This window comes from Notechis scutatus, chromosome 9 (assembly GCF_049901735.1).
Source record: "Notechis scutatus isolate UNSWTSFEM ecotype Mainland chromosome 9, rNotScu1.2, whole genome shotgun sequence".
NCBI classification, from domain to species: domain Eukaryota; kingdom Metazoa; phylum Chordata; class Lepidosauria; order Squamata; family Elapidae; genus Notechis; species Notechis scutatus.
In genome coordinates, this window is record NC_142017.1 from 10,671,740 (window position 1) to 10,696,127 (window position 24,388).

The 24,388-nt window shown below is 42.0% G+C and overlaps 1 protein-coding gene across 1 annotated transcript in view; it reads left to right on the plus strand.

Moving 5' to 3' along the window:
* The window catches only part of CARMIL2 (capping protein regulator and myosin 1 linker 2), a 77,931-nt gene that overhangs the window by 35,375 nt on the left and 18,168 nt on the right, over nucleotides 1-24,388 (plus strand). The window contains exons 21-29 of the mRNA XM_087971778.1: nucleotides 73-245; nucleotides 1,423-1,491; nucleotides 4,980-5,073; nucleotides 5,331-5,403; nucleotides 6,165-6,178; nucleotides 7,351-7,461; nucleotides 7,807-7,830; nucleotides 13,449-13,509; nucleotides 16,139-16,413. Coding sequence (XP_087827904.1) covers nucleotides 73-245; nucleotides 1,423-1,491; nucleotides 4,980-5,073; nucleotides 5,331-5,403; nucleotides 6,165-6,178; nucleotides 7,351-7,461; nucleotides 7,807-7,830; nucleotides 13,449-13,509; nucleotides 16,139-16,413 — 894 coding nt within the window. The remainder of the gene's footprint in view (nucleotides 1-72; nucleotides 246-1,422; nucleotides 1,492-4,979; nucleotides 5,074-5,330; nucleotides 5,404-6,164; nucleotides 6,179-7,350; nucleotides 7,462-7,806; nucleotides 7,831-13,448; nucleotides 13,510-16,138; nucleotides 16,414-24,388) is intronic.

Genomic DNA, 24,388 nt, shown 5'->3' on the forward strand with positions numbered 1-24,388 from the left:
CTCTGATATGACCAAGATAAACATTAGCACTTAGAAGATTTTCTGCTTTGTTTTCCCCTGATTTTATTTCAGTCAGTTGAATCTGTATCAGTGGCCGAATCATGCCTGAAGCTGAGAACTGGCATTCTCTTTAATGGTTTAGGAAGCAGCAGCCATCTTGTGGCCTTGGATATCAGCGGAAATGCCATGGGAGACCTGGGTGCCAAAATACTGGCCAAAACTTTGTCGGTGAATAAAACTCTCAGGTGTGTTGGACTTCTTCTCGATCAGTGGATGAAAGAGCGGGATGGGGAAGACAGAACTTGTTAGAAGAATTTTGGTTTGCCAGAGAAATAGTCATGCTTTGTCTCTGACATGTCAAGGTACAAGAACTGGGGGGCAAGTCTATGTCCCCAAAAGATGACTGACTGAACTGGCTGAGTTCAGAAGGCTGAATAGTAGCATGGGTAGAAAACCTCAAGGCTATTGTAGATAGCCACAAAGATCATCTTGAGGGAAATACCCAGAAGCTGTTTCAGAAACAACAAGGACAAGAAACATTCCTTAAGCCTTGGGAAAGGAGAAAGGGTAAGGAGGAGCGAGCTCCTTCTTGACTTCTTAGAGTCAGATAAACAGATAATCAGAGTTGGAAGGGACCTTGTAGGTCATCTAGTCCAACCCCCCACCCAAGCAAGAGACCCTACACCATTTCTGACTAATGGCAGTCCAATCTCTTCTTGAAGGTCTCAAGTGATGGCGCTCCCACAACTTCCGAAGACAAAAGCTGTTTCATTGGTTGATTGTTCTCACTGTCGGAAAGTTTCTCCTGATTTCCAAGTTGAATCTCTCCTTGTTCAGTTTCCATCCATTATTCCTTGTCTGGCCTACAGGTGCCATGGAAAATAGTTTGACCCCCTCCTCTCTGTGGCAGCCCCTCAGATATTGGAAGACTGCTATCATATCTCCCCTGGTCCTTCTCTTCACTAGACTAGCCATGCCCAGTTCCTGCAACTGTTCTTCATATGTTTTAGCCTCCAGTCCCCTCATTATCCTAGTTGCACTTCTCTGCATTTTTTCAAGAGTCTCAATATCTTTTTTATAATGTGGTGACCTAAACTGGATGCATGTATGCATGCAGAGTATGCGAGGTAGAGAAAGAAAAACACAATCCATCTTGCAAGATTCTGTTACTGTGGCCTATCTCAATAAAGCCTACTTCTAGTCTGCATTTGGGGTTGGCTTCTTGTCTGGACAACCTGGGAAGGTTGATAGCCATCTATCCTAGATTCAAATGTTGAAAAAACATCCTAGAATAAAATAGCAAAGTATTTTCAGGGAAAGTGCAATAGATATTTATAATGAGGGAAAACTTAGAGGATGCACCCAATTGCTTGATGTCTACACCAAATCTATTTTTTTTATTAAACATTTATCTGTTCATAGGACTCTAATGTGGGACAGAAACAACACAACCTTATATGGATTTCTTGATGTGATTTCAGCTTTGGAGAGGTGCGTATTTTTATCTTTTTTATAGGGGTAGCCAAGTGCTAAAAAAAGAAGATAAAATAAGGAACAACAAATTCATGTTATCCCTAACGTTTTTTCTTACTAGCATCCAAGTGTACAAGATAATATAATGCTAATAACAACAATGTCAACATAAACTGGAGAGGGTAGGTCAAATGGCATCTTTTGCAGGCTGCAATTTTAATGTATCAGGATTATTTTTAGACTTGGGTTTTGATGATGCTTAATTTGCTTGCGAATCCCTTAGCAGGAAGCAAAGCCTGAAACTGAAACACATCAGATTGCTTCAGGCCGCACAAGGCAATTAAACAAGTTAAAATTAAATATTTTTATGGGTTATAAGAAAAGGTTTGGACTCATAAATTCATTCCAAAATGCAATCAAGTGACCACTGCGGATGGGTGTGGCGCTCAGAACTTTGAAATCAGGTCATAAGTACCTTTTGGCAGCCCGTTGTAACTTTGAATGGTGCCTAAGCAGCCAGTCATTAAGCGAGGATGACCTGTAAATCCTAACCTACTTGTTTTCACACAGCATGCTAAATCACAATGAAGATTAAAGGAGCTTGGTGCTAGATTAAGCACAGAATGCATCTGCTATCTGGCCTGCTTATAAATGTTGTGTGAACTCAGCCGCAGTATGTTGAGGGAGGATAACTGGTATCACACAGCAAGTTACACCATAATTTGGTTCAAGAGTAGTCAAATCCCAACCACTGCTTAGAGCTTTACGAGTTTACAGGTAGTCCTCGACTTACATGTGATGACCCAGGGTGGGATACAAAATAAACAAAGTCCCAAAAACAGATGAAGCCCCTTTTATTCCTTCACTTTGCTTCAAAGCTCCAAATATCCTTGACTGGAGACAAAAACCTCCCCCACAAACAATTACGGAAAGGAGGAAATGCCGTTTAAACCAAAAATGCCTATAAATTATAAAGAGTAAGAACAACACAAACCACACTGAAGCAATTAAGGGAACCAGGCAAGATAAGGGCTTGAAGACGTCCACAAATATCGGAACACACACTGGGAAGGACACCAAACTCAGAGAGGAATGACAAACTAGAGATATTTCCAAGCTTTGTTTCCAGCACTGGCCCATATGCATGTCTGTCCTTTTAACCAGTTCCCACAGCTGCAGCCCATGAAGGGGATCAAGGCCCTTTCCTCCCCCGTAGACCATGCCATTCATGTCTCACCCTTATCCTCTCCTCCCTGCATGCTCTAGGATGGAGAAGGGATGAGCCTGGGTGCTCCTCTGACTGCCCAACCAGCCTCTGCCCTTCCCCAGCCTCCTCCACAACCTCAGGAGCCACATCTCCACTCCCTGTTGGCTGTTCCTCCTCTCCCTCGGAGTCAGTCTTTAACAGGGGCATGAAGAGTCCATGTAGTGACCATTCAAACTTACAATGGCACCAAAAAAAGTAACTTATGACTATTTTTGACACTTAATGACCGTTATGGCATCCCCAAGGTCATGTGATCAATTTTTTGACACTTGGCAACTGGCTCATATTTATGACGATTGCAATGTCCCAGGGTCACATGATCCCCTTTTGCGACCATCTTACAAGCAAATACCAAAGGGGGAAGCCAATTCATTTAACAACCGTGTCACTAACTCAACTACTGCTGTGATTCACTTAACAACTGCGGGAAGAAAAGTTGTAAAATGGGGCAAAATTCACTTAACAAATGTTTCACTTAGCAGCAGCAATGTTGGGCTCAATTGCTGTTGTAAGTCGAGGACTACCTGTGTAGTTTGATGCAAATCTAGCCAATTGTGACTTAAAATGCACCTTAATGAAGCACACCTGCGTTTGATTTGTTGAGCAACTTCTTCATGTTCCTGCTAAGGAAATCTGTACGCTAGAAAGCTCATGGCTACATTAAGCATGTTAGTCTTTGAGGTATCATAATGAGACTCTGCTTCTCCCCCCCCCCCCCCTCCCCGCTTTCTCTTCCTTCCTTTCTTCCTTTAGTTTTGCTGAATTAACATTAGCCAACTCCCCAGGTAAGCGGTGACTGTCATATTTTCTGCCTTAATACATCTTTCAGCAGTTGGAACTAGAAAACAATCCTGAATTAACTAGCATGAAACACCGAAGATGTTTCATATGTATGGCTGATGGTTGTGGATAGATACATGGTTGTCCATAAAATAGGTAAATATAGTATGTTGTACCTATGTGGATGGATGGATGAATGGATAGATGTATGTATGTATGTATGTATGTATGTATGTATGTATGTATGGATGGATGGATAGATAGATGGATAGATGAATGGATAGATGAATGGATAGATGGATGGATGGATGGATGGATAGATGGATAGATAGATGGTTGGATGGATAGATGAATGGATAGATGTATGTATGTATGTATGTATGTATGTATGTATGGATGGATGGATGGATGGATGGATGGATGGATGGATATGGATGAATGGATGGATGGATGGATAGATGTATGTATGTATGTATGGATGGATGGATGGATGGATGGATGGAGATGGATAGATGGAGATGGATAGATGAATGGATGGATGGATGGATGGATGGATGGATAGATAGATGGTTGGATGGATAGATGAATGGATAGATGGATGGATGGATGGATGGATGGATAGATAGATGGTTGGATGGATAGATGAATGGATAGATGAATGGATGGATAGATTGATGGATAGATGGATAGATGAATGAATAGATGGATGGATAGATGAATGGATGGATGGATAGATAGATAGATGAATGGATAGATGGATGGATGGATGGATAGATGGATTGATGGATAGATGGATAGATGGATGAATGGATTTATACAGGTAGTCCTCGACTTAAAACATTTCACTTAGTGACTGTATGAAATTACAACAGCACTGAACAAAGTAACGATCATTTTTTATGCTTACAACTGTTGTGGCATTCTCATGGTCACCTGATCAAAATTCAGAGCCTTGGTAACTGACTCATATCTATGACAGTTTCATTGTCCCTGGGTCATGCGATCCCCTTTTGCGACCATCTGACAAGCAAAGTCAACGGGAAAGTCAGTTTCATTTTAACAATCGTGTTTGTAACTTAACAACTACAGTGCTTCACTTAACAGCCAGGGCAAGAAAGGTCACAAAATGGGGCAAAGCTCACTTAATAAATGTCTCACTTAGCAGCAGAAATCGTGGGCTCAGTTGTGGCCATAAGTCCACCTTTCTTTTCCATCTGGGTGTGCAAGTTGGCTAGAATGAACTAAAATGTTGAAGTATACAATTCAGAAACTTGAATCAAAGCCAATGTATTTAAGCAGACATCTCAATATCTATAGACTTATAAACATCAATATGTGAAATGCTTTGCCCCTTCTGTGCACCCCAGTGATGGGGCCAAGCACACCAGTGCCCTGGACAATGTCCTGAAGAGGTCATTGTAATTTGGGTCGTCTAATGAATGTAGTGTTTGTTCCCCAGGAATTTCATCCTCACGAAAATGCCTTTGCCCATGAACGACATTGCTGTGGCTTACCGGAGTCATCCAGAGAAAATGGAGGAAATTGTGCACCAGGTATGAAGGAGGAAGGGATGTTGAAAGAAGAATGGGTAATAATTTAACCCACAAAGCAACTTTGTTCAGCTTGGGGGCCTCTTTTGAATGCTGAGATTCTACCAAAGGATTTATGTACAGGATTTATGTAATCCTGCATGTTCCAAGATGGTGGGGAAATGATACTTATTTTTCGGTAAGCGTAGCTGCTTGTTTAGGTAGAAGGGGAAGGGCATGTGTATTCCTTGTGTACGTGAAATGCTTGTATGTGTCTACAGATACAGTCTTACCTTGCAAGAAATCAGATTCAGGCGAACCTGCCCAAGGAGACAAGCCAGCTCCAGATAGACAGTCAAGCCAACTCTTCTGAACAGGTGGGAATACCTGGAACCTGCCTACCTTTGTTGCTTTGCATGTAGCTCACCTTCGTCTTCTAGCAAAGGCAAAAGATGTTGCTTGAGGTCAATACATCACATTGCACATCGGTTGGCTGGGAATGTTGAGCGTTGATGTGTATAAGAACAGGCACTATATTCAGTATAAAAACAAATGAAAAATGGCTGCAGGATTTGGCTGTGGTTACTCTAGAGAAAAGGAGGACTAAGGGGGACAGGATAGCAGCATGCCAGTATTTGAGACACAAAGAAGAGGGGGTTGACTTATTTTTCAAAGCATCCAGAGGGCAGGACAAGAAACAATGGACGGAAACTAATCAAGGAGAAAAGCAACCTAGAATTAAGGAGAAGCCACCCACGGTGAGTTCAATTAACCAGTGGAGCAGCTTTCCTGTGGGTGCTTCATCACTGGAGGTTTTGAAGAAGAGACTGGACAGCTACTTGTCTGAAATGGTATAGGGTCTCCTGTTTGAGCAGGGGGTCAGACTAGAAGACCTCCAAAGTCCCTTCTGAATTGAGGTGAAATTCAGCACATCGACAAGATGCTGCTTGGAGAAGGCTGATCTAAAGACAATGAGCTGTTCCCAAGAGGTCCATGAAAACTGCCAGTAATAAGAATAAAATCATAAAACAAGTCAATGTGTTGAAGTGCTTCACGGTTGTTATCTTCCAGGACTTAGAACAACACCGTGAAGTTATTTTTATGATCCAGAGCAGATGGGAACCCCAAAGTTCAAGAACATTTCTGAGTCCATGTTTGAGGGCAGTCTCCTCAATGAAATATGTCCTCTTATTCTCAGTTTGCAAGCCTCCACAGTGGCAGACCTCCAAGTCAAACTGGGATGCTGGTACAAATGAAATGTTATAATCTGCAACAAGCAGGAAGGTGCTATTTATATTTCACCAAATGCTAGACTGTTCTGGAATCGGAAATGTGACAATGCCTCTTGGGAAATGTCTCTCCCGTATAGCATTCATGATGGGAAATAATCAATATTTCATTGGGGTGTGAATTTGCCCTCAAAATACCAGATTCTAACGCTGACCCTGGCTGCCCTATGGCCACCAAATCAATCAACGGTCATTCCTGTATCACTAGGAATTGAACCCAATGGATATACCCAGTTTACAGTATACAGTGGCAGAATTCCTGAATTCTGACTAGTGTGTGAAATTGAAAGTGTAAAGGTACTGAAGGGGATGAAAAATTTGAAAACCACATTAAAGCAAATTCCCCTTTTTCCATCCATTTTCTCTTTAAATCAGATCTATAGAAGGCTAGACAATTCAGCTTCTCTCACATTGACTAAGAACTCCTAGAAGTTCTATAAGGCTACAGGTCCTGCGATCATCAAAGTATTTCCTCTTTTCATTTTTAAAGACTATTAAGCAACATTTCCCCCAATGTAGAATGCCTACTCAGAGCAGCCTTTGGTTAGGAGTTCTGAAAGTTGAAATCCAGTACACCTGGGGGAAATCAGTCTACAAGAGGCTACAATGCCCTGACAGAAGAGAATATTTATAGCTCCCTGTTGAACTGTGTGGGGTCCTTGGTGCTCTCTGAGCTTGGTGGTTTTCTTGCAGACATTTCTTTACCAAACTAGGTAACATCATCAGTGTCTTGAACAATGAACTTGAATGTTATGTGGGACAATTGACTTTATGGGCAAAGGAATAAAGGTACAAATCGTATAGATTTGCACTAGAAACATGTCCCGTGTATGTCTATGGTACTCCAGAAGAAGGCTACAAGCCCAATTCCAACAAAAGCACTCCAGGTGCAGTATCTTAAAAAATGTTTTTCACGGATCAGACATCTTTCAGTTTCCCTTTCCCTTTCTAGCTCAGACCTATTCTTGCAACATTGCCTTGGAAGATCTAATGATCTTGCTTTCATTGTTAGGCAGTGAAACATGCTTGCCAGACTGTGCAGAGATACATTGGGCTGCTGAGCTGTGTTCAGGATTTGGAAGTTAAGGCTGATCTGCTTTGGGCTGAGGAAGCCATCAAGGATGCAACCCTCTTCATGGATGTGGGTTTTGTCTTCTTCATTGTGTTTGTTACTTTTCCTTTTGATGGCTTCTCTTGATTTGGATGGGAGAGTAGAGAGTAGGATAGGTAGGAGGGTAGAGTAGAGTAGAGTAGAGTTGAGTAGAGTTGACTGGAATAGAATAGAATAGAATAGAATAGAATAGAATAGAATAGAATAGAATAGAATAGGACAGAGTTGGAAGGGACCTTGGAGGTCTTCTAGTCCAACCCCCTTGCCTAGGCAGAAAACCCTACACCACTTCAGACAAATGGTTGTCCAATCTCTTCTTAAAAACTTCCAGTGTTGGAGCATTCACAATATCTGGAGGCAAGTTGTTCCTCTGATTATCAGGTAGTTTCATTGCCCAATGATTTCACCATTGCACTAAATAACAATCGTTTTCAGAGTTAATGTCAGAATTAGTTGGTTATGTGAATCCAGCCATTGTGGCTTGTAGGTCAGGACTAGTGGTGTACTTGATGTGGAGCATCCAAACAATTGCACTCAGGCAACAGTGATGAAGAGGAACCACACATAGAGTTTTGGGTGAACCTATTCTCAGTTTCATTGTAGAGGTCATGCCAGGTGCCCCTGTAACTATAACCATAAGGATGCCGCTCATGACATGACATTTTCATATAAATGACATGTCAATTATGTAATTCATATCATTTGTGCAATAATGTCATAACGCGCCGAACCCCACTTTTTCATCCCACTGATGGGTGACAATGTGCAGCAGAAGAATTAAGGTTATGCTGGAATGTTCTGATATCATGAATAACTTTCCTTGATAGATGTTCCAGCCTTAAAATGTTTGCTTTATGTGCTGCCTGTTCGTTTAATTCCAGTGTTGTTGTTTTTTAAAGTAACAAGAACATTTGGTCCAATAAATATGTTCCTCTAAATTCATGGATGAGCAACAACTCCTAGAATTCCTGTCCATCAGCCTGCTGGCAGTGGTAGGAGTTGTTGATCTGATCTGGAGAGTTGAAAGTTCCTCAACCTTTCTGTCCTTCTTCAGATGTTGATGAAGTTCTCCTCCTTTCAGGGTTGATCACAAAGACCATGCGTGGCTACTTGTGAAAACTATACCGATCTCTTTTCCAACAGATTTTGCCCATTTTGTACGAGGCAGGAGGAAGGGCTTCCTACCAGAACTGCAAACTTCAGCACAAACTGGAAAAACTAATTGAGGAAGTTTCTCAGACTTACAGCAAGGAAATCCAGGTAAAGCTGGTGTTGCGTTGACCTGTTGGTTGCAAACAGGGGTGGGATTCAAAAATGAGTTGTGTGGAGACTCCAGGGAGGGGAGGGCAGGAATGGGCAGAGCCAGCCTGTCGGTTCAAATGTTGGTTCTGCAAACCAGATGCAAATTTAACATCCGGTTCACGCGAACCCTTCTGAACCGGTAGAATTCTACCCCTACTTGCAAACATTTTTTTTTTCTCCTTGATCTTTTGGGAAACTGCTATAGCCGCAGAGAGCCTATATTGAATTAGATAGAGAGACTTTAGGATTTAGAAGAAGACAACTTCCTTTCTGTGTTCTTCATCTAACATTTGTACTGCAAAACCTAGCATTTGGTGTTGGCCTGGAACTTAGTGTCCTGGTAACCTTGCTTTAATTGCTTTTTAAAAATGAACATATCTACTCCATATGATAGAACAATATGTCCAAGAACATGTCGCTTAGCTTTTGCCATGCTGGTGCCATCTGGCTATGTGGAAATGGAAATACCAAAACTGTCCACTCAGCCCAGAGGTGGGTATTCAGCAGGTTCTGACCAGTTCTGGAGAACCGGTAGTAGAAATTCTGAGTAGTTTGGAGAACCAGCAAATGCCACCTCTGACTGGAGATTTTACAATATCCTTCCCAAGCCACACCCACCAAGCCACGCCCACAGAACTGGTAGTAAAAAATTTTTGAATCCCACCACTGACTCAGCCCATTCAAAAAGTTCCAGGTGAAGAAGGATTATTTTGGTCGTATCTTTGAGCATTCACAAACATGTCCCTTTCTCTGGCTTTGAGAAGCGGAAGATAAAGGAGAATATTTGTAACTCAGACTTGTATACGGGGTCCTTGGTGCTGTCTAAGCTTGGTTGTTTTCTTGCACACATTTCATTACTCAAACTAGGTAACTGGGAGCAAACCCCACACCTTACTAGCACTGATGATGTTACCTACTTTGGGTAATGAAATGCCTGCAAGAAAACAACCAAGGCCAGAGAGCACCAAGGAAGCTGAAAGTGTGATGTGAATGCTTACTTTTTTATACATTGTCACTATCATGGAAAACACAAAAGCGTCTTGGAAACAAGGATGGTTTGTCTTAAACATTACCAAATTGATGGTATATTCCAAAAGCTCCAACTTGTCCTTCTGCCATTGTTGTCCTTTGCTTGTGATGAGGGCCAATAGGTTGACATTATTGTTTCCAGTGTCACTTGACTGTTCCTTCCTCTTACCACAAAGGTGGTTTCACTTGCCTTCTCCAAGTAGGTGAAGACCAGCAGAAAGAAAAAAAATGTTGCTTTCACCTGCCTTAGTTTCCTTTTCTGGACTTCTTTGCTTTCTCTTTTATCGCTTCGGACATCTGGTTCTTGCTCTTGTGACGGCCTCAACCGTTGATGTTGTGTCTTTGATGTTGTCTCTCCATCTTCTTCTGGGTCTGCCTCATGTTCTTTGACCTTCCTTCTTTTTGTATAAGCCTTGTACGGTATGGAATCCTACGACACCTTCTTTTGGGGGGGTGAGCAAACCACTTTATTTGCTTCTTTTTGTGTGTAGTTTAAGATTGGTTCTATGCCAATTCTTTCTCTTCTGGTCTCATTTCTGATTTTATCTCTTCTGGTCACTCCAGCAGCTTTGCTCAAACATCTCCTTGGTGACTAACCTTGTGTCAATTAGCCATGGACGTGAAGGATACACACAAAGGGCAGGATCACCTCAGCTACTTGCCCCACTGACAACTATTTATGTTGTCTTCTAATTATCATTGCGCCAAAATATTACTAATGAGGATTGGCTTTCAACAGTGACCAGGAGATGTCATGAAGATGCTAGAAGTTACTAGTGAGGAGAGAATGAATTAATTTACTCCAGTTCCCAGAAGTGATACCCACCGAGCTTTCCTTACAGGCTGTTGTGCAATCACAGTTGGATGCTACGCAGAGTTTGCACCCTCAAATTTTGCAGAAAACAGATATCTTGAAGCAATTATTCTGCAATGCCTCAGAGACAACCTTCCTGGACCAGTTGCTGACTGAAGTGTATGACAAGGTCATGTAAGTAATCCACCCCCTTCAGGACTTATCAGAAGAGTGGAAAATAGCTGCATTTGTACTTACATATATGTATATTGCAGGCTTTGCCTGTAAGCTGTCTTGCTCGTCAGATTTCAGCATGCCTGGTGACCCAGTGTGATTGGGTTGAAGGAGCAAGAGAGTGTTACCTTCTCTTTCCACCCCACAAGTATATGGGTACTTGCTCAAGGAGTCTTGAGCAATCCTCTCTCTTGGCCTACTCAGCTTCCATATTTCGTTTTTCCTGGCCCACCAAGTCTTCTTCTGCTTGATAGGAAAATCCAACGATCAATTACGGAGGCCATGACCGATATTATCACTGAGAAGACGTTGGAAGAGTTAACCACCATTCAAGACAGGCTGGTGAGTCGGTTGGCCAACCTTCAAAGACATCAATGGCCCTATAGAAGTTTTGTGTACAGGTAGCCCTTGACGTAGGACCACAATTGAGCCCAAATTTTCTGTCGCTAAGTGAGACATTTGTTAAGTGAGTTTTGCTCCATTTTGTAACTTTTCTTGCCACAGCTATTAAGTCAAATCACTGCAATTGTTAAGTTGGTAACACAGTCGTTAAATGAATCTGTCTTCCCCATTGACCTTGCTTGTCAGGAAAGGGGTATCATATGATCCTGGGACACTGCAACCGTCATAAATATGAGTCAGTTGTCAAGCATCCAAATTTTGATCAGGTGACCATAGGGATGTTGCAAGGGTCATAAGTTTAAAAATGGTCAGAAGTCACTTTTTTCAATGCTATTCTAACTTGGTCACTAAATGAACTGTTGTAAGTTGTACTACTGTTTCCTTCCACCCTTCCATTCTTCAGTAGGTTTGATCCCCACACTAAACTAGGAAGAACAATATTTTGCTCTGAGCAAACTATCGGTAAGATCGCACTGTATTCCTTTTGTCTACTATAACCCCAAATATCCACCCTATGTGATCAAGGCAGCTGACAATATAAAAGTCTTCAGGCAATATTATGCCAAGAAGAAGTAATTCATGTACCCTTAAATTCAGTTCCTGCAAAAGAAAAGTCTATTTTACAACTCATTCTCGGGATGAATCTTTTTTTTTTTTTTTCGATAACATGTTTTATCTTGTTTTGCTACAATCAGCTTAGGTTGTGGATCGGTTTGGTTTGATTTGTTTTTTTAAGACTTCGTCAGTTGTTCCTAATCTGAAAAAAGGACAATAGGATATTTTCAATTGAGATATAGTCAGAATTTCTTCTGAATTAAAAAAAAAAAAGTAGAAGCAGACACATTTCTATGAATAAGAAGAAATGTTTGGCACAGCACAAAACAGAAACAGACAAAGCAAAAATGATGTCAGCCAGTCCAAAGTAAAATGATGTGCCATGTCATTGAAAAATAACAGATATAAAACCTGACTTGATGAAGTATTCTAACCACAGCTTTGAACAATGGCTCGCTTCAGTCCCAGCTGAACTCTTCCAAGTGATTCAGGTTCTTGCTGAAATATAATTTCCACCAGCCACAGCCAGCATGGTCAATATTTGGGATGCTGGGAGCTTCAACAAGCAGGTGGCAGCATCAAGTTGACCTTGATTGATCTTAAAATGTAAACATGACAGCCCCTCATCGTTACTTGGGTGGGAGACTCCTTGGAGATCCAAGGGCTGTTGGCTAAAAAGCCAAAATAAATCCTAGAAAAAGGCAACGTTGCCATGTGGTCACTAAGCGTTGAAAATAATTTGATGGCACCTGTCAAACCCGCCACTCCTTAAAACTCTTAAGTAAAAGCAACCCTTGGCTCCATTTGTTGGGAAGGAAAAATATTATTAGAGGCAGAACTGACAATTGCTCACCAAAATCCCTAAGTTCAACTTTTCCCTCCCTCAACTACCTCCCCTCGCTGATCACCCTGCCCCCATGTCCAATCAGATTCAAGCAAGATGTTTTCAGAATGGTCACTTCCAGAGTAGGTTGCGTATGCCACCTGTGCAACAGGGGAAGTCCATTAAATGAAAAAACACAACAGTCCAGTATGACGGGTTAATTCCTTGAGCCAAGTTCTTGGCGTGACCTGTTGAAGTCAAAGCATCTCAGGAACATAAATATGCAGCCAGATCTTCCAGCTTCTCTCCAAATTTTGTCCCAAACCAGTCTCGGCAAACCCCTTTTTCCCGTTCCTCTTCTCAGTCTCTCATCCTTCCCAGAGCTTTCATGCCAGACTGTCAACCGCATCCGGTGGTAAGCCCTGATGCACACCTGAGTGCAACAGTGACAGCTTGCAAGAGAAAGTCCTGGGAGGAACGCAATCCATCCTACGCAGGCTCAAACCTCGCCAAAGCATCTTCCTCATTGTCCAAGCGAACTCAGGCATAGCCACCAGGTGGGAAAAGTGACAGCTGACAGCACGTCATCCTCTAACCTCTCCAAGCATTTCCTCCTGTAGGAACTCCAGGTAACCAGGAGGGATCCTACTTCCCTTCTAAGCCTTGATGAGTTCAGCCAGATGTTTTTGCATGCTAACAACTGCCTTGCTCCCTTCCCATTAACCAGACATTCCTCTCTCTTTAAAAGAATATTCTCATTTATCCCTTTCAGCCTAGGCTCTTCTCATGCCTTGGTTCTGTACTTAGCTTGCATCTGCTCAGCCTAGTGGAGATTTAAGATACTGTTTCTTTTATCCATAGGTGGCTGCCCAATGGAGACATTCTTGCCCTCTGAGTCTTCTGCCAACACCTAGTTTAAACGGTAAGACTTGTCCTATTTGAGTGGAGTGGGCAGTCTAGATCTTGACATCGCATTCAGCTCGGCCCATTATTTCCCATGTTGGAGTTGCCAAAAAATCAACTTCACATTCCCTACATGGCACATCTTTAATGAAAAGGGTGCTTTTTTAAAAAAAAAAAAAAAAGCTTGCAAAAGTTTCCTGCAAAAAAAAAAAAAAAGAAACATGAAGAATATCCTGGGAACAACATCATTCCATCAACTCTAGAGGGCTGTCCTCAGTGGTGGGATTCAAAAAATATTACTACTGTGGCTTGGTGGACGTGGCTGGGGAAGGTTACTACAAAATCCCCCTTCCCTCCCCACCCCAGTAACCTGCTTTCCAGCTCCGCTCTCCTGTGCAGGGCAACCAAAGAAGACCCAGCCAATCAGCTGGGACTTGGGAGGCAGAGAATAGATGGGGGCGGGGCCAGTCGGAGGTGGTGTTTGCCGGTTCTCCGAACTACTCAAAATTTCCACTACCGGTTCTCCAGAACTGGTCAGAACTTGCGGAATTCCACCTCTGGTTGTCCTGCCATCTCTAGCTCTTAACTGCTCAAAATAAATTCTGACCACCAGCCACCAAAATATTGTTGTATTTGTCAGGGAGTTATTTCAGCAAAACTGAAACATGCAAATTGGACAAACCCCATAAACTCTGAAAGCCAAAGAAAATTAATCATGCTAATTTAAATTCATGGGATCTAAATAATAATCATACTATAAAAAAGATGTTGAGACTTTAGAAAGAGTGCAGAGAAGAGCAGCCAAAATGATTAGGGGACTGGAGACTAAAACATATGAAGAATGGTTGCAGGAACTGGGCATGGCTAGTCTAGTGAAGAGAAGGACCAGAGGAGACATGAGAGCAGCCTTCCAATATTTGAGGGGCTGCCACAGAGAGTCAAACTATTTTCCAAAGCACCTGAAGGCCAGAGAAGGAATAATGGAGGGAAACCGAACAAGGAGAAATTCAACCTGGAAATAAGGAGAAACTTTCTGACAGTGAGAACAACCAGCCCATGGAACAGAAGTTGCCTTCGGAAGTTGTGGGAGCTTCATCACTGGAGGCTTTCAAGAAGAGACTGGACTACCATCTGTCAAAAATGCTGTTGGGTCTGCTTGGGTGGGAGGGTGGACTAGATGACCTACAAGATCCCTCCCAACTCTGTTAATCTAATCTTAATCGAATTGAATCGAACCATCCCAGATTGATTCATTTCCCTCCCCCCTTGGCTTTGGGGCAAAGTGGTTTAGGATCCATATTCAAAGTGGTTTAGGTGCATGTGAGAGAGAGAGAGAGAGAGAGAGAGATGTGGGCTCCAGCACAAGCCTGAAAGCTTGGAAATGTAAACCTCCGGTCCCAATGACCGACCTCAATTGGATCCTGCAACATTATCCTGGGACATGTATATTTATTTCCATTTGCAAAGTGGTTTGATTTCTGGACCCATCCGAAGATGTGCTGCAATATTGCTTGGCCTCCGTGGAAGTCAACTCTGACTCTGCATTAAGCGGGGAATCCAGGCTGGTCTCTCTTCCTCTTGGGGTGGGGGTCAAGGGAAGAGCTGCCTTTAGACAATCCCAACCTCCTTTTCCTCTAGTTTTAAAGAGTGACCTCAAGAGTGACCTCAGCAACCTCTGACAGAATCCCAGAGAGATGAGGAAGGAGGAAACGGCCACACATTTGTCTCTCTTGGGCATGTATACATGTTCCAAGAGCTGAGTCCTTCTGGCTTGGACATTAGAGACTCTCTCTGGACTTGCTTCTTCCTCCTTACTTTATTTTTTTTTATTTTTTTATTTTTGTCAACTGTTTACAAGATAATAGGTATAAGTAAAAACATAGTTATGAATACATGGATACATATAAGAAAAATAAAAGAAACAATAGGACAGGGATGGTTGGCACGTTGGTGCACTTATGCACGCCCCCTACAGACCTCTTAGGAAAGGGGTGTGGTCAATGGTAGACAGTCTAAGGTTAAAGTTTTTGGGGTTTGGGGAAGAAACCAGAGAGTCAGGTAGTGTATTCCAGACATTGACCACTCTGTTGCTGAAGTCGTATTTCCTGCAATCAACTTTGGTGCGGTTAACCTTGAGTTTGTATCTATTGTTTGCTCTTGTAATGTTATGGTTGAAGCTGAAGTATTCATTGACAGGTAGGACATTGCAGTGTATAATTTTATATACTATTCTTAGATTGGACCGGAGACGGCATAGTTCTAGCTTTTCTAGGTCTAGAGTTTCAAGTCTGGTGGCATAAGGTGCCCCCCCCTTTCTGCACCGAGTAGAGGAGTGGAGAACTCTTCTTGTGAAATATTTCTGGACTTTCTCAACTGTGTTAATATCAGATACGTAATGTTACTGGGGCAAGTCAAGCTTCTCCTGTCCATTCCCATCCTCCAGAGCCTGGTGGCTAAGGATGCCTTGTCAGTTTAGTCGCCTGGGCTGTAACAAGCCTTCAGGTGACAAGAGATGTTGTTGTGTGGCAGAGAGGGGCACTCTGCTGTCTGCCTGGCAACTCTCCACCAACCCCCCCCTCCCTCTTTTATCTCCTTTTTCCTCCCTCCCTCCTTCCCTGCCTGCCTCCCCTGCCTCTTCCCTCTCCCAGGTCTGTCAGAACGGGCGCCGAAGGTAGGAGCCGCCGCCGACGAGAACAAGATTGGGAGTCCCCAGCCTGAGCTGTCACTCAGCCGTGCCTCCGCGAAGTCACGCCCTGCTTCCACAAAGGATGCTAAGCTTGGGAGCGGGCTGCTGCCTCGCACAGAGCCTGCATCCGCAGCATCCCTTATGGACCTGCCGACTGCAGGGGAGAAATTGGAGCATTACACCCGAGACAGGCCCAGGCCGAACCGAAGGAACAGGCAGCCTCCCAGCAAGTCGAATGTAAGAGCTTTCCTACACCAGCGGGAGGTGGGCACAGGGGAGGGGTGGCTGGGGGGAGAGGGCTGTATTTTTATTTACATTTGTGGTGGTGTGTGCTCTCCGAGGGTGAGGTGATGTTCGTTGCAGCAGCCACAGCAGCAACCCTGGGAAAGGGAGAAGGAACCGGAGCAGCGGCTGTTCGGTTATGCGCCTATTCAGCTGGGCCACTGGCCATCTCCGCACAGAGGACAAGCTAGTTAATATCTGAGGGAGGAGAGCAGGATGGCTGGCATCTTGGCTGCCTGTGTTTATTTACTAGTGGTGGGGAATCGTGGCGGTGATGCCTGCTCTGCAACTGCAGGCTCGGGAGGGAAGGAAGCAGAGGGAAGGAAAGGATCCCAGCCTATTTACATGCATGTACTGGCTTTTTTTTTTTTTGGCATATGTTTATGAAAATCCTGCTCCCATTTACGGAAGAAGAACAAGCGTCTCATTTGCTTATGTCTTCCTGGAAAGCTGCTCCCGTGTTATCAGACATTATCTATGTCATTGCATTCTGCATGATGATTGTTCTTATTTAAACAAAAACAAAACGGTGCACTGCTATTTATTTCCGCTTTCTGGGGGAAGGTCAGGTTTTTTTCCCCCCTGTTCGGAACCTTTGGGGCCATGGGCTGGATTTGCTTTCTCAGGTGAAGGAAGATGAGATCAGCATCTGATCTGGATGTCCTTTTGTCAGAAAAGGGACCGTTGATGGAATGAGCCCTTGCTTGTGGTGGGGAAATAAGTTCTTGGTGCAGGCAAACCGTAGAGCTGAGATGTAGGGAGGAAAATCCAGTGTTTACATAGGATGTGAATGAGTGTATATGGGAGAGAAATAAAACATGTAGTACGTACCCAGGTTGAGGTCTCCAGCAATAAAACTCTCCAGAGCTAATCAGGTAAAACTTGATACCCTGGAAAACATTATTATTATTATTATTATTATTATTATTATTGCTAATTAGACATTGTAGCCTTGAAGGGAAGGCTCCATACCCCTTTCTGATCATGCCTCTTAATAAAACCTCAATCCAGTTACAAAGTGACCAGTGCTAGGGGGAAAGTGGGGGGGAGGAGAAGGAAAGAGCTTATTAATTATCCAATTAGGGCATAATTATCGATTACCTCTAGAAATCTGCAGAATATGAATTGAACTTTGGAGCTCAGGCTCTTGAGGATTATCCTGGATTCAAAGGGGCATCCATGAAAAAAAATGAATGAAAATGGAAGACACCAAAATACATGGTTTATTTTGTATATTTTTTCTTCTTCTGTACAATGGATACCTCTCCCCTGCCATCAATATTTCCTCTTAAGATTTATCCCGGAAGCAATGCAGGAGAAGTGGCCAGAAAGGGGTGTATTACAAATCCTAGGCTAATTTTCTTCCACTGCTCCAGTTTTTCCAGCACAGAGTAACACTTTTTTTTACTCCATTAAGATGCAAATGTGTTGAAATATTCAACAACCTACCGAGCTCCTGGAATACAAGAAATTAGCATCCAGAACTCCATAAAGCTCTTTAAAAACCCCAAAGGATTCCTTCAAAATATAAGCAATAATGCTGAGGATGAGTGTTATTATTTTTGTGCTAGGATTTTTTTAAAACCTTTTTTATAGATCTGATTTGCATTTTTCAGGTTAGATTTGATGTCAACGGGCCTTTGACTGGGTGGGCATGCAAGTCTGATTAATTACTTAATTAATAACATGATATTTGCAATCCTACCCACACTTATTAGGGTGGGAGTGAGCAACCCTTACCAAATCATCCTACCAAGGATTTATAGAAGAATTTCTGAGCTATTTCTAATATAGTAGGAAGCAAAATAGATATGTTGTCTCCTCAAGACTTAGCATGTGGTTTTGCTTAAAAATTTTACTGCCTCCCCAACATACACTACACCAAATTTAATAACAATTGACCACTAAAAGACAGACAACTTCAACTGTATCTTTTTAGTTGGTATCCCTATTATTACCAGGTCTCTGGTTTAAAGAAAGGAAAAATCCCTTCTGCCAAAAAAAAAAAAAAAAAGAGAGAAAGATTTGCATGGGCCTGTATTAGGTTATCTGCTTGATATTGGTTGACCTTAATTATTTCTAAGCAATCATTCAACTGATGCCAGTAAAGTACCTTGGATCTGTCATGTCTAGTCATGTCTCAAAGAGTTTCATCCCAACTGTTGACAAACTCTGGTATAAGCAACTTCTGTTTTTGGGAGAATGGACTTCGGTGGGAAAACACATCCTTGTGTTTGGACTGCATATGTGTGCAAAATACACTTACCATATTATTTTCCACCTGGTTTCAGTTAAGCAAAGAGATGAGCAGCTTTCAGATTTCAGGATCTATTTAGTTTTTCTCTAGAACCCCAAGATTCGCCAATTAAAATCCCGTGTCCTCTAACCAGAACTCAAGATCCGTGCTTTAAAGTATCTCCTATCTATGTTTGGCATTGGATAGACGTACAGTATATGTAGACAAATGTAGAATACATGCTTATACTTGGTAAATTATTCTATGCCATGCGACAGACTCTGAAAGCTTGTGGCCAGCTAAAGTTGCTTTCAGTTCAAGTTCACTGCTCAGCCAATACAGGAATATATGGATGTTGGGTTAATCTCCACAAAGCATCATTTTTATAGCATTTCCACATGTTCAGATCAATGTTTAATACTATAATCTGAACCTGTTTGGTGTGTCGTTGCTTACAACTTATCTTTTTAACATACTGTATGGAATTTTCAAGTAGCTTCTTAACAACACAATTGTTTAAGGGTAGGTTGCGTTCTTGAAGATTAAGCATTTTATACAGAGGAGTGATAACTCATTGTTGAGCGTGTCCTTCTCGTGTAGCAAGTTCTGTTGTTTTTAGATGGACATGAATAATTATGGACCAAAGCTTTGAGAACTCATATCAGCACAATTTGGATCTGACTTAAGGGAAGGCAGCTTGTTGGTGGTCCCTCTTAGGGTGACTAAAGTCTATTGTGGATGGTTTCTTTGTCAAATTATATTATGCATGATAGATCGATAGTCATCCATTAGCCATAGTAGCCAAAGTAAGTATTGAGAAGTTCCAGATTTCAGTTGAAATGAACTGGTCAATTATATTCCCAAAGGCAACAGTGGTTATCTCTTTTTGGTTGGACCAGATGATTCATCTTTGCTCATATACTCATGAATATGTAATAAGAGGAGGTGCAAGGATAGTTTCTAGGATTATCAAAGGAGGCAAGAAAATATTTCATGTAGAAAGAGGTCTACAATAAATTGGATTCTGCAGTTCCGTATATGTTCCCTGAATCAACATTAATGAGTCTGATCCTTTAATAGAACTTATTTGTGCAAATTATCTATGCTAAAAGTGGGAATCAGTTGGAGGCTGTTGCAATTCACAAACCTGACTTATTGTAATTTGGTGAGCACTGCTAATCTAATAACTTGAAAGGGCTTCTCCATCAGAAAACTAGTGGAATAAAGGAAAGAAATGACTGAGTCATGTCTAATAATTAATAGCAGTTGAGGCAGAGGGGGAAATGGTGTACCTCCTTATCCTATTTTATTAAGGGAACTAAGTTCCAGTGCACAAACAACCAGCAATCATAATTTCTTCTGAGAAGTAACATTTCAAGATGCATGATGACTTAAGGCATGGGGACCAAGCTTATTATCCATTTTTCTTTTTGTATCAATTGTATCAAGTGGAGGAAGAATTTAATTATTCACCCGTATTGTAATGAAACAACTGAAGAAATTGTCTCCTATTCATGGTGACCCATTAGAAATGAAATATAAAATTTCCAGCAAAATAAGTATCCTGTAGTAGGTCACTAAACATGATAGGCAGGTGGACATCTCTGAATGCTGAAGTGTCCAAATTTTTGTCCAAATAGGTTCACTTTCTCTCCTTTACCATTGTACCTACATGCATGTAGTTGATGAAACTAAGGGCCTTTTCATGTGGTTTCATTTAGGTTGTGTGTGTGTGTGTGTGTGTGTGTGTGTGTGTGTGTGCAGATGGACAGACAGACAGACAGACAGATAGCAGCAATAGCACTTAGACTTACATACCACTTAAAGTGCTTTACAGCCCTCTCTAAGTGGTTTACAGAGTCAGCATAATTGCCCCCAACAAGCTGGGTCCTCATTTTACCCACCTCAGAAGGATGGAAGGCTGAGTCAACCTTGAGCCTGGTGGGATTTGAACTGCCAAATTGTAGGCAGTTGGCTGCCGAAGTAGCTTGTAGTACTGCACTCTAACCACTGCGCCACAGAGGCTCAGATAGATAGATAGATAGATAGATAGATAGATAGATAGATAGATAGATAGATAGATAGATAGATAGATAGATAGAAGATAGATAGATAGATAGATAGATGATAGATAGATAGATAGATAGAGAGAGAGAGAGAGAGAGAGAGAGAGAGAGAGAGAGAGAGAGAGAGAGAGATAGAAGAGATTGAGATAGAGAGATAGAGATGATAGATATATAAAAACAGGTATACCTAAATATAATTCTAAGCTGCTAACTCAGAAGGTTTGTACTAGTCAGGTATTCATGTCTGAGAGTTGGACTCTTGAACAAATTATCCAGATTTGTTCCTGTGTCCTGGATAAATTAGCCTTAGATCTGAGGGATCCTTGGTGCTCCCTGAGCTTGGTTGTTTTCTTGTAGATGCTTCATTAACCTAAATAGGTAACATCATTAGTGCTAGTCTGATGATATTATACCTAGTTGGGGCAATGAAATATCTGCAAGAAAACAAACAAACTCAGAGAGCGCCAAGGACCCCTCATTTCAACCCTGAGCTACAAATACTCTCCTTTATTGGTAGCCTTAGATCTAAATAGTACCAGCTAACTTACCATAAGCAACTTATAATCATGGGAATCTGACTTATACTTGAGGCAGACTTGAATTAATCTCGCCTACCATTTTCTACTACTGGGCTGTTGGGAGGCTCAATCAAGTATCTGTTCCTTTTATCTGGTCTTTCTCATTGGAACCAAATCACAGATTTACGCCTGTGAACAATCATAGTATGAAATCAGTGCAGGCAATGTCAGCTCAAGGTTATATGGTGCTCCTAGTCCACCTTGGCTGATGGCACCAGGCATGAGCCAAGCAAAGAATTGCATTTTTAGAATGATTCAGAAGGAAAGGTGATGTTGTGAAGCCCTTAGGTTCCTCCTGAGACGAATAAGTTCACAAGAAGGAGCGTCTAACCTTCACTACCCTTCTAGTCCACAAGAGCTCCAATTTCACGGAGGCGTCAAACTTGTTGAAACTCTCCAACGTTGCCATACATCTACTAATGCCTTGAAACATATGTAGAATTAAAATTGACGGCCCTAAAATTTCTAGTTAAACATAAGCTCTCGGGGAATATAACAGCCTCCTTCATTTTTTATTTTTATTTTTTTGCAGTCAGATGACAAGTCTGTGTAGATACTCCTTTAATTCACAAGGGTGAACAACAGTCTGTGGTGTAATTTCAGGGAGGCTCAAATTGGCGTTAAACGTGGGAAAATAGCCAATGCTTCCTGTGTGTGCTGATTTTTTTTAAAATTAGAGACAATCTGGGTTGCCAGAGAAGTTATAAAGCTCAGAACATTCTCTGCAGATATCCATGGAAGGAAACAATGATAGAACATGATCTGAAGTGTGTGTGAGAGTGTGTGTGTGTGGGGGGGGGAGAGATGAAATGAGAGAGTTCTAGTACTGGTGTTAACATAGAACTAGAACCCTTGTACTATATCCATGATGGTGAACCTATGGCATGCATGCCACAGGTGGCACGCAGAGCCATTTGTGCCAGCACGTGAGCTACAGGCAAACTTACCTCACTGTGCATGCACATGCCTCACACCTGATTTTTCAGCTGGTTTGAGGCCTTTTTCGGTCTCCCAGAGGCTTGAAAAAAGCTTCTTCAGGCTTTGCAGGCCGAATAATAAGCCCATTTCATCATTTCCTATAATACCGGAAGTGAGAAACGGGCCTATTATTCATCCTGCAAGCCCGCAGAGGATTTTTTCAAGCCTCTGGGAGGCCGAAAAAGGCCTCAAACCAGCCAAAAATCAGCTGTGAGGCGCAGTGCAGATAAGGGGGCAGTGTGGGGAGGATTGCATGCATACGCGCAGGGGGCATGGGGGAGGCATGCATTGCCTTCTGGGTGCTGGCATGTGAGTGCGTGCACAGTTTTTGGCACAGAAGCCCAAAAAGGTTAGCCATCACTGTACTCTATCATCATCTTTTAACAACCCCATAATCCCTTGTGGGGTGGAGTCAAGGCAACTGAATGGAGCTAGCAGAGTGTTTTAATGGCCGGATGCCCTTTCTGTCACCAATGTGGAGTTTTGTTCAGCAGATATATTCTCAGTGTGCCCAGGGAGAGAAATGTCTGTCTCTACCCTTGTACTTTATACATTTATAAATTCATGGTTGTGTCAACACACATAGAAAACAGACAGCAGAAAAAGATCTAGTGGTCCATCAAGCTCCTCTTTGAGTTTGTTTTTTTGTTTTCTTTTTAATACATTTATTATTTTTTAATACAGGCAGTCCTCCACTTATGACCGCAATGGAGCCCAGAATTTGCTTAGTAAAACATTGGTCAAGTGAGCTTTGCTCCATTTTATGACCTTTCTTGCCACAGTTGTTAAGTTAGTAACATGGTGGTTGATTGAACCTGGCTTCGCCGTTGACTTTGCTTGTCTGAAGGTCGCAAAAGGAGATCAGATGAACCTGGGACACTGCAACCCATCATAAATATGAACCAGTTGCCTAGTATCTGAATTTTGATCAGGTGACCAAGGGGATACGTCAACGGTTGTGTGAAAAACGGTCATATGTCACTTTTTTCAGCGCCATTGCAACTTGGAACAGTCACTAAATGAACTGTTGTAAGTCGATGACTACTTGTATTCTATTTTTAATTTTTTCCAGAATGTTTTTATCTATCTCTTCCTTTCTCCCTTGGTCAGTCCTGCAATTAAATTACATTCTGTTCCCTCTGCCTCCCACAATGCTAGTAACCCCGTGTGTCCAGGAATCGATAGTTTCTTTACGAAATGGGCCCACCATTCCAAGCTGAAAAATACCATTTTTCTGTTTAGAAAGAATATATTCTGCTATCCACCAATAACCTCATTCGCTACAACAGGACCTACACCAGGCCCTTCTATTTTGCTGGCAACCGCATACTTCCTACAGCATCTTAATTCATTAATTTGAATCTTAATTTTCTACACTAAATGTGGAGCTCTTGCCTCACAATCAGAAGGCAATGAGTTCGAACCTAGGGAGAGGCAGATATTTCTCTCTCTGGGCACAATGAGAATATATATCTGCTGAACAAAACTCCACATTGGCAACAGGAAAGGCATCTGGCCATTAAACACTTTGCTAGCTCCATTCAGTTACTCACAATCCACCCTGCAAGGGATTATGGGGTCGTTAAAAAATGATGATAATTTTCTATAATGATGTTATAATATGGTGTAACAGTTTACCTCTACCGTTTTAATCACTAAATAAGGCAGTGGTTCTCAACCAGTAGTCCACGGACCCTTAGGGGGCAACAATGTCATTACATTGGGTCCATGAAGGTTTGAAGAAATGTTATGATTTAAATCTTGAGTTAAGTCTTGGTGGTCCATGGCCACAGAAGGTATTTAAAGGGAATCCGTGGTGAAGAATAATTGAGAACCATTGAAATAAGGGAATAACTGCATTATTTTCATTATACATATATCTACTTATTGTCAGTTAGCCATAATCATAAGCTGATTATGATGTTTTAGACAAGTGTTTCTCCACCATGGTGACTTTTAAAGACGTGTGGACTTCAACTCCCAGAATTCCCCAGCCAGCAACACTGTTTTTAAATATTTCCATGAACCAAACTTTCACTATCTTTGACCTAGTATCTGCCAAGACTGGTAAT